Source organism: Oncorhynchus kisutch, unplaced genomic scaffold (assembly GCF_002021735.2).
Source record: "Oncorhynchus kisutch isolate 150728-3 unplaced genomic scaffold, Okis_V2 Okis05a-Okis16b_hom, whole genome shotgun sequence".
In the NCBI taxonomy this organism is placed as follows: domain Eukaryota; kingdom Metazoa; phylum Chordata; class Actinopteri; order Salmoniformes; family Salmonidae; genus Oncorhynchus; species Oncorhynchus kisutch.
The window spans coordinates 542664-566026 of NW_022261982.1; the positions used below are offsets into that span (position 1 = coordinate 542664).

The following is a 23363-nucleotide window of genomic DNA, read 5'->3' on the forward strand; positions in this document are numbered from 1 at the left end:
CGTACCACCAACTTTACTGTGGATGTGTGCTCCAGGTGTTGTCTTTGGGAGAGATCAGACCGAGAACCGAACCCTGTGTTCTCAAGAAGAGGGGAGACGACGTCATCCTTGACAAAATATAGTGCTTCGAGCATGTTTGGAATTGGAGCCCGATTCATTTCAGATTATAGTTGTAACAAAGTGTCTGTGAAAGTCATTATGTTGCTTGGCTGCAGTGCAGATGGTGGTGTCCTGTCAGTGTTACCTCCTGATATGGTCGTCACTGACCATGCTGTTGTCTTGGAACACAAATGGTGAATTTCAAATCCACCAAAATGCTGAGAATTGATTCAGACTAGACTTCAGGTACTGCATGCAGATGGCAGCATTGTCACAATAGAGAGTCACTCTGTTACTTTCTTCCCCAGCCTGCTTTGCTGTTGCAGAACACGCCCAGCCTCAGGTTCATGGTAGCTACTAGCTTAATAAGTGAAATACATGTTTTAGGCTTAATATAATATATGCTTGACTCGCTGGCCTATCGGCTGTTTTTACACCCCCGTTCAGGCGTCTAGCTGCTTGTGACAGCCAGGGCAGGGCTGTGATGGAAGTGTGATGAGGTGTGTTTGAATTCAGTCGGTTCTTTGCAGACAATACAGTTGGGTGTGTACTGTACCTTCTCTCTCTGCCTGGCTGCCTCCGCAGCCGCGGAGTGTTCACCGCGGCTGCACTCACCCAATAGGTTTAAATCCCTTCAATTATTTCGGAGATGAACGGTCGCCAGCCTGGTGGGACTGGAGCGCTTTGTTCGCTGTCAAAATGGCAGACGTTACAGTGATGTAGAAAAGTGCAACTTAACAATAACCTTTATGCTTTTAAAGCTAGCAATCAAACCAGTCAATTCAATGTGGTGTTTCTGTCTGTTACAAATAGGCTCTATGACATGGAAACACACTGGTTTGGAGGCATTGTCAGTCTGGGCAAGCTGTAGGCTGACTGGACCTGTTAATGTTGTATAGGTTTATTTTCCTCTCTTCAGTAAAGGTGAGGAGGCAGACAGAGGGGAATGAAAGGACTAGCAGGGAGAAAGATGAAGACGTCCCATGGGAGGTGGGTGTGGGACGGACACAGGGCATATAAGAGCTGATCAACTTGCTGTAATCTCCCTTGATGTGAATAATGATCCATAAATGTCAAGCAGAGAGAAGTTGAAAGCGAAAGGAAGACGAGGGGGATTTAGGGTTGAGATAAGGAAGGTAATCTCCTACACCAGCACCTTCCCTTGAGAGCAGGGGAGAGGCTGGGGAAACTGGGTGAGGGAGGCTGGGGAAACTGGGTGAGGGAGGCTGGGGAAACTGGGGTGAGGGAGGCTGGGGAAACTGGGTGAGGGAGGCTGGGGAAACTGGGTGAGGGAGGCTGGGGGAAATGGGTGATGGAAAATGGATGGGGGGGAAATGGAGAGGTTGAGGGGAAAGATGGGGGGGGGTGGAGAGGTGAGGGGGGAAATGGGGTTGAGGGAAGATGGAGAGGTGAGAGGAAAGGGTGAGGGGGGGAAATGGTTGGGGGAGAGTAGGAAACAGGAGGGGAGGAGAGAGGGCAAAAGGCAAGGGAGTGTGGGGAGAGGATGAAAGAGTTGCTGACTGGAGGCTGGGAGAAGTGCTGAATTGTAAATTGGTAGTGTGACGGCAAGGCATGACCGTTCCATACATGCTGACCGAACCGACTGTGTGGCGTGAGAGAGCGTTGCAAATAAATGTTACACATACATGTTATTATCATTTCATCCAAACTGCTCGTTGTGCGTCAAACGACGTCTGTGTAGCCAGGCGGTAAAATAGAACTTGGTTGCAAGTCCCGCCTCTCCCTTCTACTAATTGGTTTTTACCAACACATACCCATGTGTGTCATTTAAAAAATGAACGATGTCCACACTCCAGTCCAGTTGGTGGCGGTAATGCACCGTAGTTGGTTTCCAACTGCCATATAAGATCCACAGAAGAAGAATGAAGTGTAGTTGACCAATAAAATGGTCTGACGTTGAAGTGGACATGCTCGGTATATATATACCTAAACAAGTAAAGGAGCTTACTACAAAACATTTGAACAGAAAATTAGCAAAAATAGATATGGTCTTGCTACCATGGAAAGGTTGATTTGTGAAAAAATCACCCTGATTTAATTCTTTAGTCATATCCCAGTTTACCTATTTACGTATGGCCCTGCTTACCCCTGAAAAGTTTAAATATTTGAATAAAAAAAAAACGTTATTTCTAACGGCAAGCCAGACAAAATTAAATGTGCTTATTTATATAATGTATAATAATAAATTATTAAAGCATTAAACCTCTCGCAAAAAGCATCAATCAACTAATGTTAACTGTTTATTGTGGGTTTTCCTTTCCTGTGGCGGTCTCATGAGAGCCAGTTTCATCATTGCACATGATGGTTTTTGCGACTGCACTTGAAGAAACGTTCAACGTTTTTGAAATTTTACAGATTGACTGACCTTCATGTCTTAAAGTAATGATGGACTGACATTTCTCTTTGCTTATTTGAACTGTTCTTGCCATAATATAGACTTGGTGTCTTTTACCAAATAGGGCTGTCTTCTGTATACCACCCCTACCTTGTCACAACACAACTGATTGGTTATCTTCTGTATACCACCCTACCTTGTCACAACACAACTGATTGGCTCAAATGCATTAAGAAGGAAAGACATTCCACAAATTAACTTTGAAATTGAGGCACACCTGTTAATTGAGATGCATTCCAGGTAACTACCTCATGAAGCTGGTTGAGAGAATGCCAAGCTGTCAAGGCAAAGGGTGGCTACTTTGAAGAATCAAATATAATTTGATTTGTTTAACACTTTGTGGTTACTACATGATTCCATATGTGTTATTTCATAGTTTTGATGTCTTCACTATTATTCTACATTGTAGAGAATAGTAAAAATAAAGAAAAACCCTTGAATGAATAGGTATGTCCAAACGTTTGACAAGTACTATATATATATATGTATGTGTGTGTATATATACAGTATATCACAAAAGTGATTTGAGTATATCTTTTCATGTGACAACACTGAAGAAATTATACTTTGCTACAATGTAAAGTAGCTGTCCCCTCAAAATAACTCAACACACAGCCATTCATGTCTAAACCGCTGGCAACAAAAGTGAGTACACCCCTAAGTGACAATGTCCAAATTGTGCCCAAAGTGTCAATATTTTGTGTGGCCACCATCATTTTCCAGCACTGCCTTAACCCTCTTGGGCATGGAGTTCACCAGAGCTTCACAGGTTGCCACTGGAGTCCCCTTCCACTCCTCCATGACAACATCACGGAGCTGGTGGATGTTAGAGACCTTGCACTCCTCCACCTTCCGTTTGAGGATGCCCCACAGATGCTCAATAGGGTTTAGGTCTGGAGACATGCTTGGCCAGTCCATCATCTTTACCCTCAGCTTCTTTAGCAAGGCAGTGGTCGTCTTGGAGGTGTGTTTGGGGTCGTTATCATGTTGGAATACTGCCCTGCGGCCCAGTCTCCAAAGGGAGGGGATCATGCTCTGCTTCAGTATGTCACAGTACATGTTGGCATTCATGGTTCCCTCAATGAACTGTAGCTCCCCAGTGCCGGCAGCACTCATGCAGCCCCAGACCATGACACTCCCACCACCATGCTTGACTGTAGGCAAGACACTTGTCTTTGTACTCCTCACCTGGTTTGCTGCCACACAAGCTTGACACCATCTGAACCAAATAAGTTTATCTTGGTCTCATCAGACCACAGGACATGGTTCCAGTAATCCATGTCCTTAGTCTGCATCTTTAGAAGAGGCTTCCTCCTGGGACGACAGCCATGCAGACCAATTTGATGCAGTGTACGGCGTATGGTCTGAGCACTGACAGGCTGACCCCCCACCCCTTCAACCTCTGCAGCAATGCTGGCAGCACTCATACGTCTATTTCCCAAAGACAACCTCTGGATATGACGCTGAGCACGTGCACTCAACTTCTTTGGTCGACCATGGCGAGGCCTGTTCTGAGTGGAACCTGTCCAGTTAAACCGCTGTATGGTCTTGGCCACCGTGCTGCAGCTCAGTTTCAGGGTCTTGGCAATCTTCTTATAGCCCAGGCCATCTTTATGTAGAGCAACAATTCTTTTTTTCAGATCCTCAGAGAGTTCTTGCCATGAGGTGCCATGTTGAACTTCCAGTGACCAGTCAGTATGAGGGAGTGTGAGAGCGATGACACCAAATTTAACACACCTGCTCCCCATTCACACCTGAGACCTTGTAACATTAACGAGTCACATGACGCCGGGGAGGGAAAATGTCTAATTGGGCCCAATTTGGACATTTTCACTTAAGGGTGTACTGACTTTTGTTGCCAGCGGTTTAGACATTAATGGCTGTGTGTTGAGTTATTTTGAGGGGACAGCAAATTTACACTGTTATACAAGCTGTACACTCACTACTTTACATTGTAGCAAAGTGTCATTTCTTCAGTGTTGTCACAAAAGATATACTCAAATATTTACAAAAATGTGTGTGTGTGCGTGTATATATATATATATATATATTAGTTAGTTAGTTTCACAGTTAGTTTTGGTTATTTAACCTGCTTGTCATGAACGCTTCTGGTGGGGATAGACACAATCAACATACGCGCGGATTCGGTTTGGTCAGGAAATTGGTTGTACAGTAGTTTAGCTAAGTGCATTACAAACTATGATTCTAACCGTGAATGATTGGACCGTATCAATTAGCATATTTGATAAGGTTTCACCTTTGACAATTATTCTCAAGGACTGTACCCAGTTATATCAGTGGTTTGTTTTGTTTTGCTTGTAGACTCGTTTATCAGGCTGCTGCCAAATTGGTTGACTAGAGTAGCCTTGAAGCAATACAACTAAATTCTGCAATGTCCACACAATATCTATCGGCAGTGAGCTATCGTTTGAATATTGATGTGTTTGGAATTGTTATCAGTCTGTTGTAGTCATTGTTATCAGTCCATAGTTTCCCTTTTCGTAATATCACTTTCGTTCATCCTTATGGCGCTAGTAGTATCGATGGGGCAGCCCAGGTGGGTTTACAGATCCTGATGGACAGAGGGAAAAGCACCAAGCCATGCCCCTAAATGAGAACCACTGAGATGCTGCAAATCCCGGAGTGGAATTCCCCAATGTTTGTTTTGAGCAACCTGATAGCCTTGTGTTGATAACCGTGTCCAATCGACCTTGGATGTAGGTGAAATCAATGCCACAATGTCTCATTTTCTCCCGGTGGTTGTTTTATCTCTGAATGAACCAGACTGTTCTTTGTAGGTATATATTACTGCTGTGGTTCTCATATATACAGTATATGCCTAGTTCCTATGTAAATACACAGTTGTTACACATGTTAAATTCTTAATTAAAACACGGCTTTTGTTTATTGTAGAGGCCTGTGCAACCCTAAATTACTCGTAATATCTATATAAACCGTTTTGAAACGCCAGCAATCCGTCTGTGAATTCGCTCCATTCCATGTTTGAAATCCGATTCGTGTTTTGTTTCTAATCCTGGGTTCTTGCTGGATGATCCGTGTCCCTCTTGAGTGTGAAGTGAGGAGAGAGGTGGAGGGGGAAAAGGATATGGGACGGTGGCTACGTTTCCTCGCGTTCTCAGGCTAACTGTGTGTGAGTGAGGGATTGGGGAAGCTTGGTTTTGGCTATACATTCCCACATTTCAATCACAATCGGACACTGGGGTTGAAAACAAAACCACTAAATCAATGTTCCTAAGGCAAGCTGGCTTCGCTGCGGGAGATGCGCGCGAACACAATGGGAGACAACACACTCACTTGGCTTGGAGGAATACAGCGATGTAATAATATTACTCTACAATAATGGGAATACTGTCGTGGTGGATCTTGAAGCAACACACCCGGACACTCTGCTGCCTGAACCAGTAATATTAGTTTTGTTTGCTGTGAAAACAAATGACTCTGTAAGCGACTGCAGTCTCGTAAAGAACCGTGGGCATTTTTTTGCACAAGCGATGCATTTGAGAGGGAGAGAAGCCGGACATGCCCTAAATGAAGACGCGGTGCTTGTTTAGTTGCTACATTACATTTGTTGCCAGTTTATAAATCCACCGGGATGTGAAAGGAATTCATTTCCTGCGTCGAATTCTCATGCCCTTTTGCACATCTGGATAAGTAAATTGTTTTGATATTTAATATTAATGTAGTAGTGTAACTAATTTAATATAGTACGCGTTTAATTATAGTATTATTACAAATAGCCTACTATTACTTCCTTATTACTAGACGACATCAAAGGACCTGTGTCTGTAAGTAATTTTTCAATTCAAAGTAACGTCTGTACCACTCGTGGAGCCTATTCAGTAGCTCCCAATTCAGTTCGTGTCCCTAGAGAATGTACCTTCTTGACGGTAATATAGAAAGGATGGAGCGAGGAACGCCACAAAGGAAAACAGTGTACCGGATCTCTCTCACCTTGGTAAAGAAAGAGAGCTTGGAGGAGGAGGATGGGGTTAGCTGCGGGAGCTCTGGACCACGACGTCTCGAGAACCCCAACGTGGGCGCTTACCGTCGCGAGGTCTCCTCGGAGCTCCAGAGAAGTTGTCTGCTGGAGGAGCTGAAAGAAGTTGAGGATGAAAGCGACGAGTTCCACTCACACAACTACATGAGAAATTTCAGGACATTCAGCACCGGACAATTAGAACTTGGAAGGCTTAAAATGAAAAAGGCGCATCAGTTGCATAAAGAGTTGAAGGAAACTAGCCCCTCCACAGAGCCTGGTAACAACAGCCAGGCCTCAGAGGAGACCATGTCACCGCAGAGTCAGAAGAAATCACATGGGATAAGCTGGACACAGGAAAGCACTGAAACTGACTCGAGGCTTAAGGGGGATATTTGCACAGAGAATGAAAAAACCTTGACAACATCTGCTTCCAACGGTGAGAATGGAAGTGTTGATAAGAAGAAAAGACTCCTGAAAGCCAAGAGCACAGAGGACAAGGGCAGTGATGCTCCAACTAATGGTGACGGGGGTAAGGACAGGTTGTGTGCGTCCAAAAGTAACGGAAGAGCCGTCAAGGCCTCTCCCGAGACGCCGCCACTGAAGAGCCACCCCAGCCTGCTTCGCCGGAGCTTCAGTTTCCGCCACTGGACGGGTGGCGAACTGCTCCGCATCCGGGCCCTCTCCAAAGACCAGCACCACAGCAGCTCTGGGTGTGTCGGCCGCGGGGAAGGAACAGCCGGGGACGACAACCAGACCCCCCAGTCCACAGTCCTCCAGAACCCGGCTTACGATGAGACGGGACCGCCTAAACGAAACACGTTAGAAGTCGGGGCTGTCCTCAACAAGACTGACTCAATGACGGAGCTGAGCCGCTGGGAACGAGCGAGAGGCAAAAACCGCACATTGGACAACAGCGATCTGATCACTCTTTCCATGAAGAGTGTGTCAGAGAAGGAGGGGTTTCTGAGAGGCACCGGCTCCCGCTCCAGTGGCTCGGACCGGCGGCTGGTCAGGTTCTTCAGCGGTATCTTCTCCAGGAAGGATGGAGGGATGGTGTCTACCTCCACTCCGGTGGGCAGCCCCAGCACTAACCGCTCCCTCAGGAAGGGGAAGAGGAGCGGCCCCATGGCCTACTCCCAGTCCAGCACAGAGAGTGTTAACGGAGGAGGAGGCCTGTCGTCAGAGGGTAAAGGATGCTTTTCTTTACACACACACACCAGGCCTTTCAGATATGCTCAAAAGGGTCCACGGATTGTTTTTGGCCTGCGCCTCTCCCCTCTCTCTGCCTCCCTCTACATCGCTCCGTCTCTCTGCTGTTTGTAGAGCCGAGGGGTGAAGGGCCAGGATATCTCTCTGCTGTTTGTTGAGCTGTGGGGTGAAGGGCCAGGATATCTCTCTGCTGTTTGTGGAGCTGAGGGGTGAAGGGCCAGGATATCTCTCTGCTGTTTGTAGAGCTGAGGGGTGAAGGGCCAGGATATCTCTCTGCTGTTTGTAGAGCTGAGGGGTGAAGGGCCAGGATATCTCTCTGCTGTTTGTAGAGCTGAGGGGTGAAGGGCCAGGATATCTCTCTGCTGTTTGTAGAGCTGAGGGGTGAAGGGCCAGGATATCTCTCTGCTGTTTGTAGAGCTGAGGGGTGAAGGGCCAGGATATCTCTCTGCTGTTTGTAGAGCTGAGGGGTGAAAGGCCAGGATATCTCTCTGCTGTTTGTAGAGCTGAGGGGTGAAGGGCCAGGATATCTCTCTGCTGTTTGTAGAGCTGAGGGGGAAAGGCCAGGATATCTCTCTGCTGTTTGTTGAGCTGTGGGGTGAAGGGCCAGGATATCTCTCTGCTGTTTGTAGAGCTGAGGGGTGAAAGGCCAGAATATCTCTCTGCTCTTTGTTGAGCTGTGGGGTGAAAGGCCAGGATATCTTTCTGCTGTTTGTGGAGCTGAGGGGTGAAAGGCCAGGATATCTCTCTGCTGTTTGTGGAGCTGAGGGGGAAAGGCCAGGATATCTCTGTTTGACGGTAGAAGACCATTATTTGTTTAGGACAGGAGGGTGATGTTTCTCCTGTCTCTCTGATGCCTGCTGCTGGCGTTGATCTTTCATTATAGTCTACTGCTGCTGGCGTTGATCTTTCATTATAGTCTACTACTGTTGTCTGTGGTTCTTATAGGCCCCTGCTGTTGTCTGTGGTTCTTATAGGCCACTACTGTTGTCTGTGGTTCTTATAGGCCACTACTGTTGTCTGTGGTTCTTATAGGCCCCTGCTGTTGTCTGTGGTTCTTATAGGCCCCTGTATGTGGTTCTTATAGGCCCCTGCTGTTGTCTGTGGTTCTTATAGGCCCCTGTATGTGGTTCTTATAGGCCCCTGCTGTTGTCTGTGGTTCTTATAGGCCCCTGCTGTTGTCTGTGGTTCTTATAGGCCCCTGTATGTGGTTCTTATAGGCCCCTGCTGTTGTCTGTGGTTCTTATAGGCCCCTGTATGTGGTTCTTATAGGCCACTACTGTTGTCTGTGGTTCTTATAGGCCCCTGCTGTTGTCTGTGGTTCTTATAGGCCCCTGTATGTGGTTCTTATAGGCCCCTGCTGCTGTATGTGGTTCTTATAGTCTACTGCTGTTGTCTGTGGTTCATATAGTCTACTGCTGTTGTCTGTGGTTCATATAGTCTACTGCTGTTGTCTGTGGTTCATATAGTCTACTGCTGTTGTCTGTGGTTCTTATAGTCTACTGCTGTTGTCTGAGGTTCATATAGTCTACTGCTGTTGTCTGTGGTTCATATAGTCTACTGCTGTTGTCTGAGGTTCATATAGTCTACTGCTGTTGTCTGAGGTTCATATAGTCTACTGCTGTTGTCTGAGGTTCATATAGTCTACTGCTGTTGTCTGTGGTTCATATAGTCTACTGCTGTTGTCTGTGGTTCATATAGTCTACTGCTGTTGTCTGAGGTTCATATAGTCTACTGCTGTTGTCTGTGGTTCATATAGCCTACTGCTGTTGTCTGAGGTGTCTGTGGCTTGTAGGAAGGCTGTCAGTTCTTCAGTCTATCTACATACATCTGTGAGGGAAAATGTGCAGGTGGCACAAACATGAAGAGAAGGATGTTTTAATCCATAGCTACCGACTGATTCATCTGCTTGATTTATCTCTCCCTCACACACTCCACACACACACCTCTGCATCCTCTTCCACTTGTGGAAAGTGTGATATGATAGAGGAAGTGTGTTGTTCCATTTAGAGCTGGCGACTCACTTTAGTCTTCCTGTGTCTGTATGACCAGAGGCCCCCTCTGTGTCTGTATGACCAGAGGCCCCCTCTGTGTCTGTATGACCAGAGGCCCCCTCTGTGTCTGTATGACCAGAGGCCCCCTCTGTGTCTGTATGACCAGAGGCCCCCTCTGTGTCTGTATGACCAGAGGCCCCCTCTGTGTCTGTATGACCAGAGGCCCCCTCTGTGTCTGTATGACCAGAGGCCCCCTCTGTGTCTGTAATGACCAGAGGCCCCCTCTGTGTCTGTATGACCAGAGGCCCCCTCTGTGTCTGTATGACCAGAGGCCCCCTCTGTGTCTGTATGACCAGAGGCCCCCTCTGTGTCTGTATGACCAGAGGCCCCCTCTGTGTCTGTATGACCAGAGGCCCCCTCTGTGTCTGTATGACCAGAGGCCCCCTCTGTGTCTGTATGACCAGAGGCCCCCTCTGTGTCTGTATGACCAGAGGCCCCCTCTGTGTCTGTATGACCAGAGGCCCCCTCTGTGTCTGTATGACCAGAGGCCCCCTCTGTGTCTGTATGACCAGAGGCCCCCTCTGTGTCTGTATGACCAGAGGCCCCCTCTGTGTCTGTATGACCAGAGGCCCCCCTCTGTGTCTGTATGACCAGAGGCCCCCTCTGTGTCTGTATGACCAGAGGCCCCCTCTGTGTCTGTATGACCAGAGGCCCCCTCTGTGTCTGTATGACCAGAGGCCCCCTCTGTGTCTGTATGACCAGAGGCCCCCTCTGTGTCTGTATGACCAGAGGCCCCCTCTGTGTCTGTATGACCAGAGGCCCCCTCTGTGTCTGTATGACCAGAGGCCCCCTCTGTGTCTGTATGACCAGAGGCCCCTCTGTGTCTGTATGACCAGAGGCCCCCTCTGTGTCTGTATGACCAGAGGCCCCCTCTGTGTCTGTATGACCAGAGGCCCCCTCTGTGTCTGTATGACCAGAGGCCCCCTCTGTGTCTGTATGACCAGAGGCCCCCTCTGACTGGCTGGCTGGATGGCTGACTGCAGAACCCTAAAAACATCAGGCTCTTGACTCCCTGTATTGTTATTGGCCAGTTCCCTCTTCAAGGGGGTCTCAGGAATTCCGGCAATGTGGATGCCCCCTAGCCGTATCAGGGACGGTGTCATCAGTCCATTAAATCTCCCTCTGGCCCCACCCACACCTTAACCCAACTCCCAGCCCCACCTCCCTCTGGCCCCACCCACACCCTAACCCAGCCCCACCTCCCTCTGGCCCCACCCACACCTTAACCCAACTCCCAGCCCCACCTCCCTCTGGCCCCACCCACACCCTAACCCAGCCCCACCTCCCTCTGGCCCCACCCACACCTTAACCCAACTCCCAGCCCCACCTCCCTCTGGCCCCACCCACACCCTAACCCAGCCCCACATCTCTCTGGCCCCACCCACACCCTAACCCAACACTCAGCCCCATCTCCCTCTGACCCCATCCACACCCTAACCCGACACCCAGCCCCACCTCCCTCTGGCCCCACCCACACCCTAACCCAACTCCTAGCCCCACCTCCCTCTGGCCCCACCCACACCCTAACCCAACACTCAGCCCCATCTCCCTCTGACCCCATCCACACCCTAACCCAACACTCAGCCCCATCTCCCTCTGACCCCATCCACACCCTAACCCGACACCCAGCCCCACCTCCCTCTGGCCCCACCCACACCCTAACCCAACACCCAGCCCCACCTCCCTCTGGCCCCACCCACACCCTAACCCGACACCCAGCCCTACCCACACCCTAACCCAACACTCAGCCTTATCCACACCCTAACCCAACACTCAGCCTTATCCACACCCTAACCCGACACCCAGCCCCACCCACACCCTAACCCAACACTCAGCCCCATCTCCCTCTGACCCCATCCACACCCTAACCCAACACTCAGCCCCATCTCCCTCTGACCCCACCCACACCCTAACCCGACACCCAGCCCCACCTCCGTCTGGCCCCACCCACACCCTAACCCAACACCCAGCCCCACCTCCCTCTGGCCCCACCCACACCCTAACCCAACACTCAGCCCCATCTCCCTCTGGCCCCATCCACACCCTAACCCGACACCCAGCCCTACCCACACCCTAACCCAACACTCAGCCTTATCCACACCCTAACCCGACACCCAGCCCTACCCACACCCTAACCCAACACTCAGCCCCACCTACCTCTGACCCCACCCACACCCTAACCCAACACTCAGCCCCACCTACCTCTGACCCCATCCACACCCTAACCCAGCCCCACCTCCCTCTGGCCCCACCCACACCCTAACCCAGCCCCACCTCCCTCTAACTGGTTAATGGTGTCAGGTATGAGTGGGTGTATATGGAAGGCAGGTTACAGAGGGAGGGAATGTGTGTGTTAGGGGTGTATGACCTACATCCACAGCCATGCAGAAGTGATATGAAGGACATGCGTGTCAAAAGGCACATGTGAGTGTTAAAAAAAAAATATATATATATATATATATACCCAGAGGAGTCGTTCCTCTCTCCTACTCACTCTCACAGAGAGTCGTTCCTCTCTCCTACTCACTCTCACAGAGGAGCAGATAAACAGTAATTTACTCAGTCACTCTCTGAGCTTCACTCTGATATGTTACTAGGTCACATATTACTCACTCGTCTATTTTGTCACACACACACACACACACACACACACACACACACACACACATCAGAGGGGCTCATTTGACTTGCAGCTCAGTGCCTGTTAACTGGCTGAGATGAAGCAGGTCTTTTTAGTTACAGTTCCTTTGATCTCTCTCTCTCCTGAGCACCCTCTTCTTTTTCTCTCTTTCTCTTCTCTCTCTCACTCACCCCGAACACACACACACACAGTGACTACTGCAGTGGTGTTATCTGAGACCCACTCCCACAATGGGTATAATAGGAGTAATATCCAGTTAGGACTGTGGCCAAGAGGGATTGATGTTTATTAGTGTTGGTTCTACTAGATTCCTGCAGCTGTTTTCTCCACTAGTTTGGCCTGGCTCTCTTCTGTTCCGGGGAGGTTCTCCATTAGTTTGGTCTGGCTCTCTTCTTTTCCGGGGAGGCTCTCCAGTAGTTTGGTCTGGCTCTCTTCTGTCTCCGGGAGGTTCTCCAGTAGTTTGGCCTGGCTCTCTTCTGTCTCCGGGAGGTTCTCCAGTAGTTTGGCCTGGCTCTCTTCTGTCTCCGGGAGGTTCTCCAGTAGTTTGGCCTGGCTCTCTTCTGTCTCCGGGAGGTTCTCCAGTAGTTTGGTCTGGCTCTCTTCTGTCCCCGGGAGGTTCTCCAGTAGTTTAGCCTGGCTCTCTTCTGGCTCTCTTCTGTCCCCGATAGACTGACTGTATCCCTGAGTCTAGGCCTATATATGTCAGTATTGTGTGTTCCTCTCTCCCTATTTGACAAATGATCAGAGATGAAAGTTAAACAGGACAGTCCATTAACTTTAAGCATAGTTCTAATTGTTTACATAGGACTGACATCTGTCTGTCAGTCCAGGTCTTTATTGTGATGTCAGTCAGTCCAGGTCTTTGTTGTGATGTCAGTCAGTCCAGGTCTCTATCGTGATGTCAGTCCAGGTCTCTATTGTGATGTCAGTCATTCCAGGTCTTTGTTGTGATGTCAGTCAGTCCAGGTCTCTATCGTGATGTCAGTCCAGGTCAGGTTATAAGTCAGTCCAGGTCTCTATTGTGATGTCAGTCAGTCCAGGTCAGTGTATAAGTCAGTCCAGGTCTCTGTTGTGATGTCAGTCATTCCAGGTCTCTGTTGTGATGTCAGTCAGTCCAGGTCAGTGTATAAGTCAGTCCAGGTCTCTATTGTGATGTCAGTCATTCCAGGTCTCTGTTGTGATGTCAGTCAGTCCAGGTCTCTGTTGTGATGTCAGTCATTCCAGGTCAGTGTATAAGTCAGTCCAGGTCTCTCTTGTGATGTCAGTCATTCCAGGTCAGTGTATAAGTCAGTCCAGGTCTCTATTGTGATGTCAGTGTATATGTTCTCCACCTTGACCTCACTTCTCTTCTGTCCTCTGTTCTTTTTTATTTAAAAAGTTGCTGTGACCAGAAAGAGCGTACACCGTGTGTGTGTGTGTGCATACCCATGTCTGTTTCTCTGTATCTGCTGTCTCTCTCTATTCCTCCCTCCATGCCCGTGTGTGATTCTCTGTATCTGCTGTCTCTCTCTATTCCTCCCTCTGAGTCTCTGTGCAGTAATGAGTCCACTGTGGCCTGTTCTGGCTGTGTAGAGACATGGAGTCAGGACTGGAGAAATCACCAGCTCCTACAGATAACTAACCATAGCAGTGACCGTGTAGTAGCAGCAGCCGCCAGTGTAGCAGCCGCCAGTGTGGTAGCAGCCAGTGTAGTAGCAGCAGCAGCAGCCAGTGTAGCAGCCGCCAGTGTAGTAGCAGCCAGTGTAGTAGCAGCAGCAGCAGCCAGTGTAGTAGCAGCCAGTGTAGTAGCAGTAGTAGCAGCCAGTGTAGTAGTAGTAGCAGCCAGTGTAGTAGCAGCAGCAGCAGCCAGTGTAGTAGCAGCAGCAGCCAGTGTAGTAGTAGCAGCACCCGCCAGTGTAGCAGCCGCCAGTGTAGCAGCCGCCAGTGTAGCAGCCGCCAGTGTAGCAGCAGCCAGTGTAGTAGCAGCAGCAGCAGCCAGTGTAGTAGCAGCCAGTGTAGTAGCAGCAGCAGCCAGTGTAGCAGCCGCCAGTGTAGTAGTAGCAGCAGCTGCCAGTGTAGCAGCTGCCAGTGTAGTAGCAGCCAGTGTAGTAGCAGCAGCAGCAGCCAGTGTAGCAGCCGCCAGTGTAGTAGCAGCAGCAGCAGCCAGTGTAGCAGCCGCCAGTGTAGTAGCAGCCAGTGTAGTAGCAGCAGCAGCAGCCAGTGTAGCAGCCGCCAGTGTAGCAGCCGCCAGTGTAGTAGTAGCAGCAGCAGCCAGTGTAGCAGCCGCCAGTGTAGTAGTAGCAGCAGCAGCCAGTGTAGCAGCCGCCAGTGTAGAAGTAGCAGCAGCAGCCAGTGTAGCAGCAGCCAGTGTAGCAGCAGTAGCAGAGTCTCTGTACAGTAATGAGTCCAATGTGTCCTGTTCTGGCTGTGTAGAGACATGGAGTCAGGACTGGAGAAATCACCAGCTCCTACAGATAACTAACCATAGCAGTGACAGTGTAGTAGCAGCAGCCGCCAGTGTAGCAGCCGCCAGTGTGGTAGCAGCAGCAGCCAGTGTAGTATCAGCAGCAGCAGCCAGTGTAGCAGCAGCCAGTGTAGCAGCAGCCAGTGTAGCAGCAGCCAGTGTAGCAGCAGCCAGTGTAGCAGCAGCCAGTGTAGCAGCAGCAGCCAGTGTAGTAGCAGCCAGTGTAGTAGCAGCAGCAGCCAGTGTAGCAGCAGCCAGTGGAGCAGCAGCCGGTGTAGTAGCAGCAGCAGCAGCCAGTGTAGTAGCAGCAGCTAGTGTAGCAGCAGCCAGTGTAGTAGCAGCAGCCGCCAGTGTAGCAGCCGCCAGTGTAGCAGCAGCCAGTGTAGCAGCAGCCAGTGTAGTAGCAGCCAGTGTAGCAGCAGCAGCAGCCAGTGTAGTAGCAGCAGCAGCAGCCAGTGTAGTAGTAGTAGCAGCAGCAGCCAGTGTAGTAGCAGCAGCAGCAGCCAGTGGAGCAGCCGCCAGTGTAGCAGCAGCAGCCAGTGTAGTAGCAGCAGCAGCAGCCAGTGTAGTAGTAGTAGCAGCAGCAGCCAGTGTAGTAGCAGCAGCAGCCAGTGTAGTAGCAGCAGCAGCCAGTGTAGTAGCAGCAGCAGCCAGTGTAGTAGCAGCAGCAGCAGCCAGTGTAGTAGCAGCAGCAGCAGCCAGTGTAGTAGCAGCAGCAGCAGCCAGTGTAGTAGCAGCAGCAGCAGCCAGTGTAGTAGCAGCAGCAGCAGCCAGTGTAGTAGCAGCAGCCAGTGTAGTAGCAGCAGCAGCAGCCAGTGTAGTAGCAGCCAGTGTAGTAGCAGCAGCAGCCAGTGTAGCAGCAGCCAGTGTAGCAGCAGCCAGTGTAGCAGCAGCCAGTGGAGCAGCAGCCGGTGTAGTAGCAGCAGCAGCAGCCAGTGTAGTAGCAGCAGCCAGTGTAGCAGCAGCCAGTGTAGTAGCAGCAGCCGCCAGTGTAGCAGCAGCCAGTGGTAGCAGCAGCCAGTGTAGTAGCAGCCAGTGTAGCAGCAGCAGCCAGTGTAGTAGCAGCAGCAGCAGCCAGTGTAGTAGCAGCAGCAGCAGCCAGTGTAGTAGCAGCAGCAGCAGCCAGTGTAGTAGCAGCAGCAGCAGCCAGTGTAGTAGCAGCAGCAGCAGCCAGTGTAGTAGCAGCAGCAGCAGCCAGTGTAGTAGCAGCAGCAGCAGCCAGTGTAGCAGCAGCTGCAGCCAGTGTAGCAGCAGCAGCAGAAGCCAGTGTAGTAGCAGCAGCAGCAGCCAGTGTAGTAGCAGCAGCAGCAGCCAGTGTAGTAGCAGCAGCAGCAGCCAGTGTAGTAGCAGCAGCAGCAGCCAGTGTAGTAGCAGCAGCAGCAGCCAGTGTAGTAGTAGTAGTAGCAGCAGCAGCCAGTGTAGTAGCAGCAGCCGCCAGTGTAGCAGCAGCCGCCAGTGTAGTAGCAGCCAGTGTAGTAGCAGCCAGTGTAGTAGCAGCCAGTGTAGCAGCAGCCAGTGTAGTAGCAGCAGCAGCCAGTGTAGTAGCAGCAGCAGCAGCCAGTGTAGCAGCAGCAGCAGCCAGTGTAGCAGCAGCTGCAGCCCGTGTAGTAGCAGCAGCAGCAGCCAGTGTAGTAGCAGCAGCAGCAGCCAGTGTAGTAGCAGCAGCAGCAGCCAGTGTAGTAGCAGCAGCAGCAGCCAGTGTAGTAGCAGCAGCAGCAGCCAGTGTAGTAGCAGCAGCAGCAGCCAGTGTAGTAGCAGCAGCAGCAGCCAGTGTAGTAGCAGCAGCAGCAGCCAGTGTAGTAGCAGCAGCAGCAGCCAGTGTAGTAGCAGCAGCAGCAGCCAGTGTAGTAGCAGCAGCAGCAGCCAGTGTAGTAGCAGCAGCAGCAGCCAGTGTAGTAGCAGCAGCAGCAGCCAGTGTAGTAGCAGCAGCAGCAGCCAGTGTAGTAGCAGCAGCAGCAGCCAGTGTAGTAGCAGCAGCAGCAGCAGCCAGTGTAGTAGTAGCAGCAGCAGCAGCAGCCAGTGTAGCAGCAGCAGCAGCAGCAGCAGCAGCAGCAGCCAGTGTAGCAGCAGCAGCAGCCAGTGTAGCAGCAGCAGCCAGTGCAGCAGCAGCAGCCAGTGCAGCAGCAGCCAGTGTAGCAGCAGCAGCAGCCAGTGTAGCAGCAGCAGCAGCCAGTGTAGCAGCAGCCGCCAGTGTAGCAGCAGCAGCCAGTGTAGCAGCAGCAGCAGCAGCCAGTGAAGCAGCAGCAGCCAGTAGAACCAACACAGCCAGGGAACATAACATAGTCCTACTGTAACACCTGGCAGCCCTCTCTGTGACTTAACAGCACCTTTCCAGATCTTGATTCAGGAGAGGAGAGACTGGTTTTTGATGGCCTTGGATTCTTTGTTCTCTTGCTCTTGGCCAAATGTTGTGTGTGTGTGTGGTCTTGCCCTAGACCTTCTGAGCTGTCCCTGCATTGTGTTGTTTGTTTGAGTAGGACACACACACAGCCCTCTGTGCTTATTAGCTGGACACTGTCGCCCTGTGGTCGTCTTCACAGGGGTCATCTCATCATGGGGTTAAAGAGCATGCATGGGGCGGTGTGTGTGTGTTAGGGGGAGGCATTGTTGGGAGGTCGAGCCTTCACAGCCAGCGTACAACTGCCCTGTCTCCTCTCCTCCTTTCCCCCACTCCTCTCCTCCTTTCCCCCACTCCTCTCCTCCTTTCCCCCCTCTCCTCTGTCCTCCTTTTCCCCCTCTCCTCCTTTTCCCCCTCTCTCCTCCTCCCCCCCCTCTCCTCCTTCCCCCCCCTCTCCTCCTTCCCCCCCTCTCCTCCTTTTCCCCCCCTCTCCTCCTTTTCCCCCCCTCTCCTCCTTTTCCCCCTCTCTCCTCCTTTCCCCTCTCTCCTCCTTTCCCCCTCTCTCCTCCTTTCCCCCCTCTTTCCTCCTTCCCCCCCTCTCTCCTCCTTTCCCCCCTCTCTCCTCCTTTCCCCCCTCTTTCCTCCGTTCCCCCCTCTTTCCTCCTTTCCCCCCTCTTTCCTCCTTTCCCCCCTCTCCTCTCTCCTCCTTTCTCCTCTCCTCTTTTCCCCCTCTCCTCCTTTCTCCTCCTTTTCCCTCTCTCCTCCTTTTCCCTCTCCTCCTTTCTCCTCTCTCCTCCTTTCTCCTCCTTTCCCCCTCTCCTCTCTCCTCCTTTTCCCCCTCTCCTCTTTCCTCCTTTCCCCCCTCTTTCCTCCTTTCCCCCCTCTTTCCTCCTTTCCCCCCTCTTTCCTCCTTTCCCCCCTCTTTCCTCCTTTCCCCTCTTTCCTCCTTTCCCCCCTCTCCTCTCTCCTCCTTTCTCCTCTCCTCTTTTCCCCCTCTCCTCCTTTCTCCTCCTTTTCCCCCTCTCCTCTCTCCTCCTTTTCCCCCTCTCCTCTCTCCTCCTTTTCCCCCTCTCCTCTCTGTAGTCATGTTGCCAGGGGCCTGGAGAGAGGGATGCTGTGTGTCGTGTGTGTGTCCTGTGTGTCACGGGTCGTTTGTGTGTGCGTTCATGCGCATATACATTGTCTGTGTGTGTTGCTCTCCCTTCCAGCAAAGGCCTGGCTTCTAACCTAACCCTGCAGAGAGGGGGAGGAGTGCTAGCTAACCAGCAGGCTCTAATCTAACCCTGCAGAGAGGGGGAGGAGTGCTAGCTAACCAGCAGGCTCTAATCTAACCCTGCAAAGAGAGGGAGGAGTGCTAGCTAGCCAGCAGGCTCTAACCCTGCAGAGAGAGGGAGGAGTGCTAGCTAGCCAGCAGGCTCTAATCTAACCCTGCAAAGAGAGGGAGGAGTGCTAGCTAGCCAGCAGGCTCTAACCCTGCAGAGAGAGGGAGGAGTGCTAGCTAGCCAGCAGGCTCTAACCCCGCAGAGAGAGGGAGGAGTGCTAGCTAGCCAGCAGGCTCTAACCCTGCAGAGAGAGGAGTGCTAGCTAGCCAGCAGGCTCTAACCCTGCAGAGAGAGGGAGGAGTGCTGGCTAGCCAGCAGGCTCTAGCCTGCAGAGAGAGGGAGGAGTGCTAGCTAGCCAGCAGGCTCTAACCCTGCAGAGAGAGGGAGGAGTGCTAGCTAGCCAGCAGGCTCTAACCCTGCAGAGAGAGGGAGGAGTGCTAGCTAGCCAGCAGGCTCTAATCTAACCCTGCAGAGAGAGGGAGGAGTGCTAGCTAGCCAGCAGGCTCTAATCTAACCCTGCAGAGAGAGGGAGGAGTGCTAGCTAGCCAGCAGGCTCTAACCTAACCCTGCAGAGAGAGGGAGGAGTGCTAGCTAGCCAGCAGGCTCTAACCTAACCCTGCAGAGAGAGGGAGGAGTGCTAGCTAGCCAGCAGGCTCTAACCTAACCCTGCAGAGAGAGGGAGGAGTGCTAGCTAGCCAGCAGGCTCTAACCTAACCCTGCAGAGAGAGGGAGGAGTGCTAGCTAGCCAGCAGGCTCTAACCTAACCCTGCAGAGAGAGGGAGGAGTGCTAGCTAGCCAGCAGGCTCTAACCTAACCCTGCAGAGAGAGGGAGGAGTGCTAGCTAGCCAGTAGGCTTTAACCCTGCAGAGAGAGGGAGGAGTGCTAGCTAGCCAGTAGGCTCTAACCCTGCAGAGAGAGGGGGGAGTGCTAGCTAGCCAGCAGGCTCTAACCCTGCAGAGAGAGGGAGGAGTGCTAGCTAGCCAGCAGGCTCTAACCCTGCAGAGAGAGGAGTGTTAGCTAGCCAGCAGGCTCTAACCTAACCCCGCAGAGAGAGAGGGAGGAGTGCTAGCTAGCCAGCAGACTCTAACCCTGCAGAGAGAGAGGGAGGAGTGCTAGCTAGCCAGCAGACTCTAACCCTGCAGAGAGAGGAGTGCTAGCTAGCCAGCAGACTCTAACCCTGCAGAGAGAGGAGTGCTAGCTAGCCAGCAGGCTCTAACCCTGCAGAGAGAGGGAGGAGTGCTGGCTAGCCAGCAGGCTCTAACCCTGCAGAGAGAGGGAGGAGTGCTGGCTAGCCAGCAGGCTCTAACCCTGCAGAGAGAGGGAGGAGTGCTAGCTAGCCAGCAGGCTCTAATCTAACCCTGCAGAGAGAGGGAGGAGTGCTAGCTAGCCAGCAGGCTCTAACCTAACCCTGCAGAGAGAGGGAGGAGTGCTAGCTAGCCAGCAGGCTCTAACCTAACCCTGCAGAGAGAGGGAGGAGTGCTAGCTAGCCAGCAGGCTCTAACCTAACCCTGCAGAGAGAGGGAGGAGTGCTAGCTAGCCAGCAGGCTCTAACCTAACCCTGCAGAGAGAGGGAGGAGTGCTAGCTAGCCAGTAGGCTTTAACCCTGCAGAGAGAGGGAGGAGTGCTAGCTAGCCAGTAGGCTCTAACCCTGCAGAGAGAGGGGGGAGTGCTAGCTAGCCAGCAGGCTCTAACCCCGCAGAGAGAGGGAGGAGTGCTAGCTAGCCAGCAGGCTCTAACCCTGCAGAGAGAGGGAGGAGTGCTAGCTAGCCAGCAGGCTCTAACCCTGCAGAGAGAGGGAGAAGCGCTAGCTAGCCAGCAGGCTCTAACCATGCAGAGAGAGGAGTGTTAGCTAGCCAGCAGGCTCTAACCTAACCCCGCAGAGAGAGAGGGAGGAGTGCTAGCTAGCCAGCAGACTCTAACCCTGCAGAGAGAGGAGTGCTAGCTAGCCAGCAGACTCTAACCCTGCAGAGAGAGGAGTGCTAGCTAGCCAGCAGGCTCTAACCCTGCAGAGAGAGGAGTGTTAGCTAGCCAGCAGGCTCTAACCTAACCCCGCAGAGAGAGAGGGAGGAGTGCTAGCTAGCCAGCAGACTCTAACCCTGCAGAGAGAGGAGTGCTAGCTAGCCAGCAGACTCTAACCCTGCAGAGAGAGGAGTGCTATCTAGCCAGCAGGCTCTAACCCTGCAGAGAGAGGGAGGAGTGCTAGCTAGCCAGTAGGCTCTAATCTAACCCTGCAGAGAGAGGGAGGAGTGCTAGCTAGCCAGCAGGCTCTAACCCTGCAGAGGGAGAGAGGAGTGCTAGCTAGCCAGCAGGCTCTAACCCTGCAGAGAGAGGGAGGAGTGCTAGCTAGCCAGCAGGCTCTAACCCTGCAGAGGGAGAGAGGAGTGCTAGCTAGCCAGCAGACTCTAACCCTGCAGAGAGAGGGAGGAGTGCTAGCTAGCCAGCAGGCTCTAACCCTGCAGAGAGAGGGAGGAGTGCTAGCTAGCCAGCAGGCTCTAACCCTGCAGAGGGAGAGAGGAGTGCTAGCTAGCCAGCAGGCTCTAACCCTGCAGAGAGAGGGAGGAGTGCTAGCTAGCCAGCAGGCTCTAACCCTGCAGAGGGAGAGAGGAGTGCTAGCTAGCCAGCAGACTCTAACCCTGCAGAGGGAGGAGTGCTAGCTAGCCAGCAGGCTCTAACCCTGCAGAGAGAGGGAGGAGTGCTAGCTAGCCAGCAGGCTCTAACCCTGCAGAGGGAGAGAGGAGTGCTAGCTAGCCAGCAGACTCTAACCCTGCAGAGGGAGAGAGGAGTGCTAGCTAGCCAGCAGGCTCTAACCCTGCAGAGGGAGAGAGGAGTGCTAGCTAGCCAGCAGGCTCTAACCCTGCAGAGGGAGAGAGGAGTGCTAGCTAGCCAGCAGGCTCTAACCCTGCAGAGGGAGAGAGGAGTGCTAGCTAGCCAGCAGGCTCTAACCCTGCAGAGAGAGGGAGGAGTGCTAGCTAGCCAGCAGACTCTAACCCTGCAGAGTGTAGCATCCCTGCTGCATTGTTCCAACTGTCTCTCTGAATACAGAGTAGACTGTCAGCATTTCAGGCTCCGGGTACAAGTTAGGATCACATTGGCACAGTTCTAGGATCAGCTTATCCAAATCCTATCCTATTACGCTGACCTTAAACCATTTGAGATTTGATAACTCAAAACTGACCACATGTTGGTGTGTAGGGTGGAAATGTTAACTTAATCCACATTTCAGAGACCCCTCTCTCCTTCATCTCTCCTTCTCCTCCTCTCTCTCCTTCTCCCCCTTCACCTCCTCTCTCCTTTTCTCCTCCTCTCTCCTCTTCTCCTCCTCTCTCCTTCTCCCCCTCTCCTCTTCTCCTCTCTCTCCTTCTCCCCCCCTCTCCTCTTCTACTCCTCTTCTCCTCCCCTCTCTCCTCCTCTCTCCTTCTACCCCCTCTCCTCTTCTCCTCTCTCTCCTTCTCCCCCCTCTCCTCTTCTACTCCCCTTCTCCCCCCTCTCCTCTTCTACTCCTCTTCTCCTCCTCTCTCCTCTTCTCCTCCTCTCTCCTCTTCTCCTCTCTCTCCTTCTCCCCCCTCTCCTCTTCTACTCCTCTTCTCCTCCCCTCTCTCCTCTTCTCCTCTCTCTCCTCCTCCCCTCTCCTCCTCCCCTCTCCTCCTCCCCTCTCCTCTTCTCCTCCTCCCCTCTCCTCTTCTCCTCCTCCCCTCTCCTCCTCCCCTCTCCTCTTCTCCTCCTCCCCTCTCCTCTTCTCCTCCTCTCTCCTCTTCTCCTCCTCTCCCCTCTTCTCCTCCTCCTCCCCTCTCCTCCTCCCCTCTCCTCTTCTCCTCCTCCCCTCTCTTCTCCTCCTCCCCTCTCCTCTTCTCCTCCTCTCCCCTCTTCTCCTCCTCTCCTCTTCTCCTCCCCTCTCCTCTTCTCCTCCTCTCCCCTCTTCTCCTCCTCTCTCTTCCCCCCTGAGAGCTAGTTGGGTCAGTCCCATTGGGAACCATTCAGAGTTCTAACGTTACAGTAATATTTAGTGAACTATAGTGATACTCCTCTCTGTTGTCTCAGCCTTCATCACCTCCACTGTCCTCTAGGCTCATTGTCTCCCCTGACACACACACACACACACACACACACACACACACAGGAGTGCTGGTCTGGTGACCAGCGAAGGAGAAAGACCCATATAGGTTGCAATATGTTCTAAATCTGTCTGCTCTAGCTGGCTATGGCTCACTGGTTGTGAAGGACCACCAGGCTTAACCCACTGATTAAATGGACTCATCTAATCGCTAGACTAACCCCCTGTGTTTACACACTACGCTGGGAAACCTGAAAGTGAGCTTGTCGTGTGTTTGTGTGTGTGTGTGTACAGACGGGGATCAGAATAGCTAGTATAATGATTAGTTTTTTTTAGGATGGGGATCAAAGCAACAGCGCCCACTGCCAAGTGTGTATTGGCATCAGCATTCATGAATGTGTGTGTCACGCTTCACTGATTTAAAAGGCTGATATTGAGGTCAGTGTGTGTGTGTGTGTGTGTGTTCCAGTAGATTAGCGCTAGAGAGTGCATGCTCGGGATTGGCAGATGCTCATCAGCAGGGGGACCAGAGAGAGAGGATGGTGTCTGTTGAGCAGGGGGAGAGGGAGGGGCATAGGGAGAATCTATTTATGTACTGTATTCTATAGAACACACCTCTCCAGAGAGAGAGAGGATGGTGTCTGTTGAGCAGGGGGGAGGGAGGGAGGGGCATAGGGAGAATCTATTTATGTACTGTATTCTATAGAACACACCTCTCCAGAGAGAGAGAGGATGGTGTCTGTTGAGCAGGGGGAGAGGGAGGGGCATAGGGAGAATCTATTTATGTACTGTA

The 23363-nt window shown here is 52.0% G+C and overlaps 2 protein-coding genes across 7 annotated transcripts in view; one reads left to right on the top strand and one right to left on the bottom strand.

Annotated features, from left to right (window-relative positions):
* The window catches only part of LOC116359768 (regucalcin-like), a 7248-nt gene extending 5370 nt beyond the window's left edge, over positions 1 to 1878 (bottom strand). The window contains exon 1 of the mRNA XM_031813315.1: positions 1875 to 1878. Coding sequence (XP_031669175.1) covers positions 1875 to 1878 — 4 coding nt within the window. The remainder of the gene's footprint in view (positions 1 to 1874) is intronic.
* A 3522-nt stretch (positions 1879 to 5400) lies between these two features.
* agap1 (ArfGAP with GTPase domain, ankyrin repeat and PH domain 1) overlaps positions 5401 to 23363 on the top strand; it is a 193011-nt gene continuing 175048 nt past the window's right edge. For 5 of the 6 annotated variants that reach the window (XM_031813525.1, XM_031813527.1, XM_031813526.1 and 2 more), the window contains exon 1: positions 6039 to 7701. In XM_031813525.1, the coding sequence (XP_031669385.1) occupies positions 6408 to 7701 (1294 nt within the window). In that variant the 5' untranslated portion in view covers positions 6039 to 6407. Of the gene's footprint in view, positions 7702 to 23363 lie in introns of all 6 variants that reach the window. The other variant, XM_031813531.1, reaches the window with a different exon arrangement.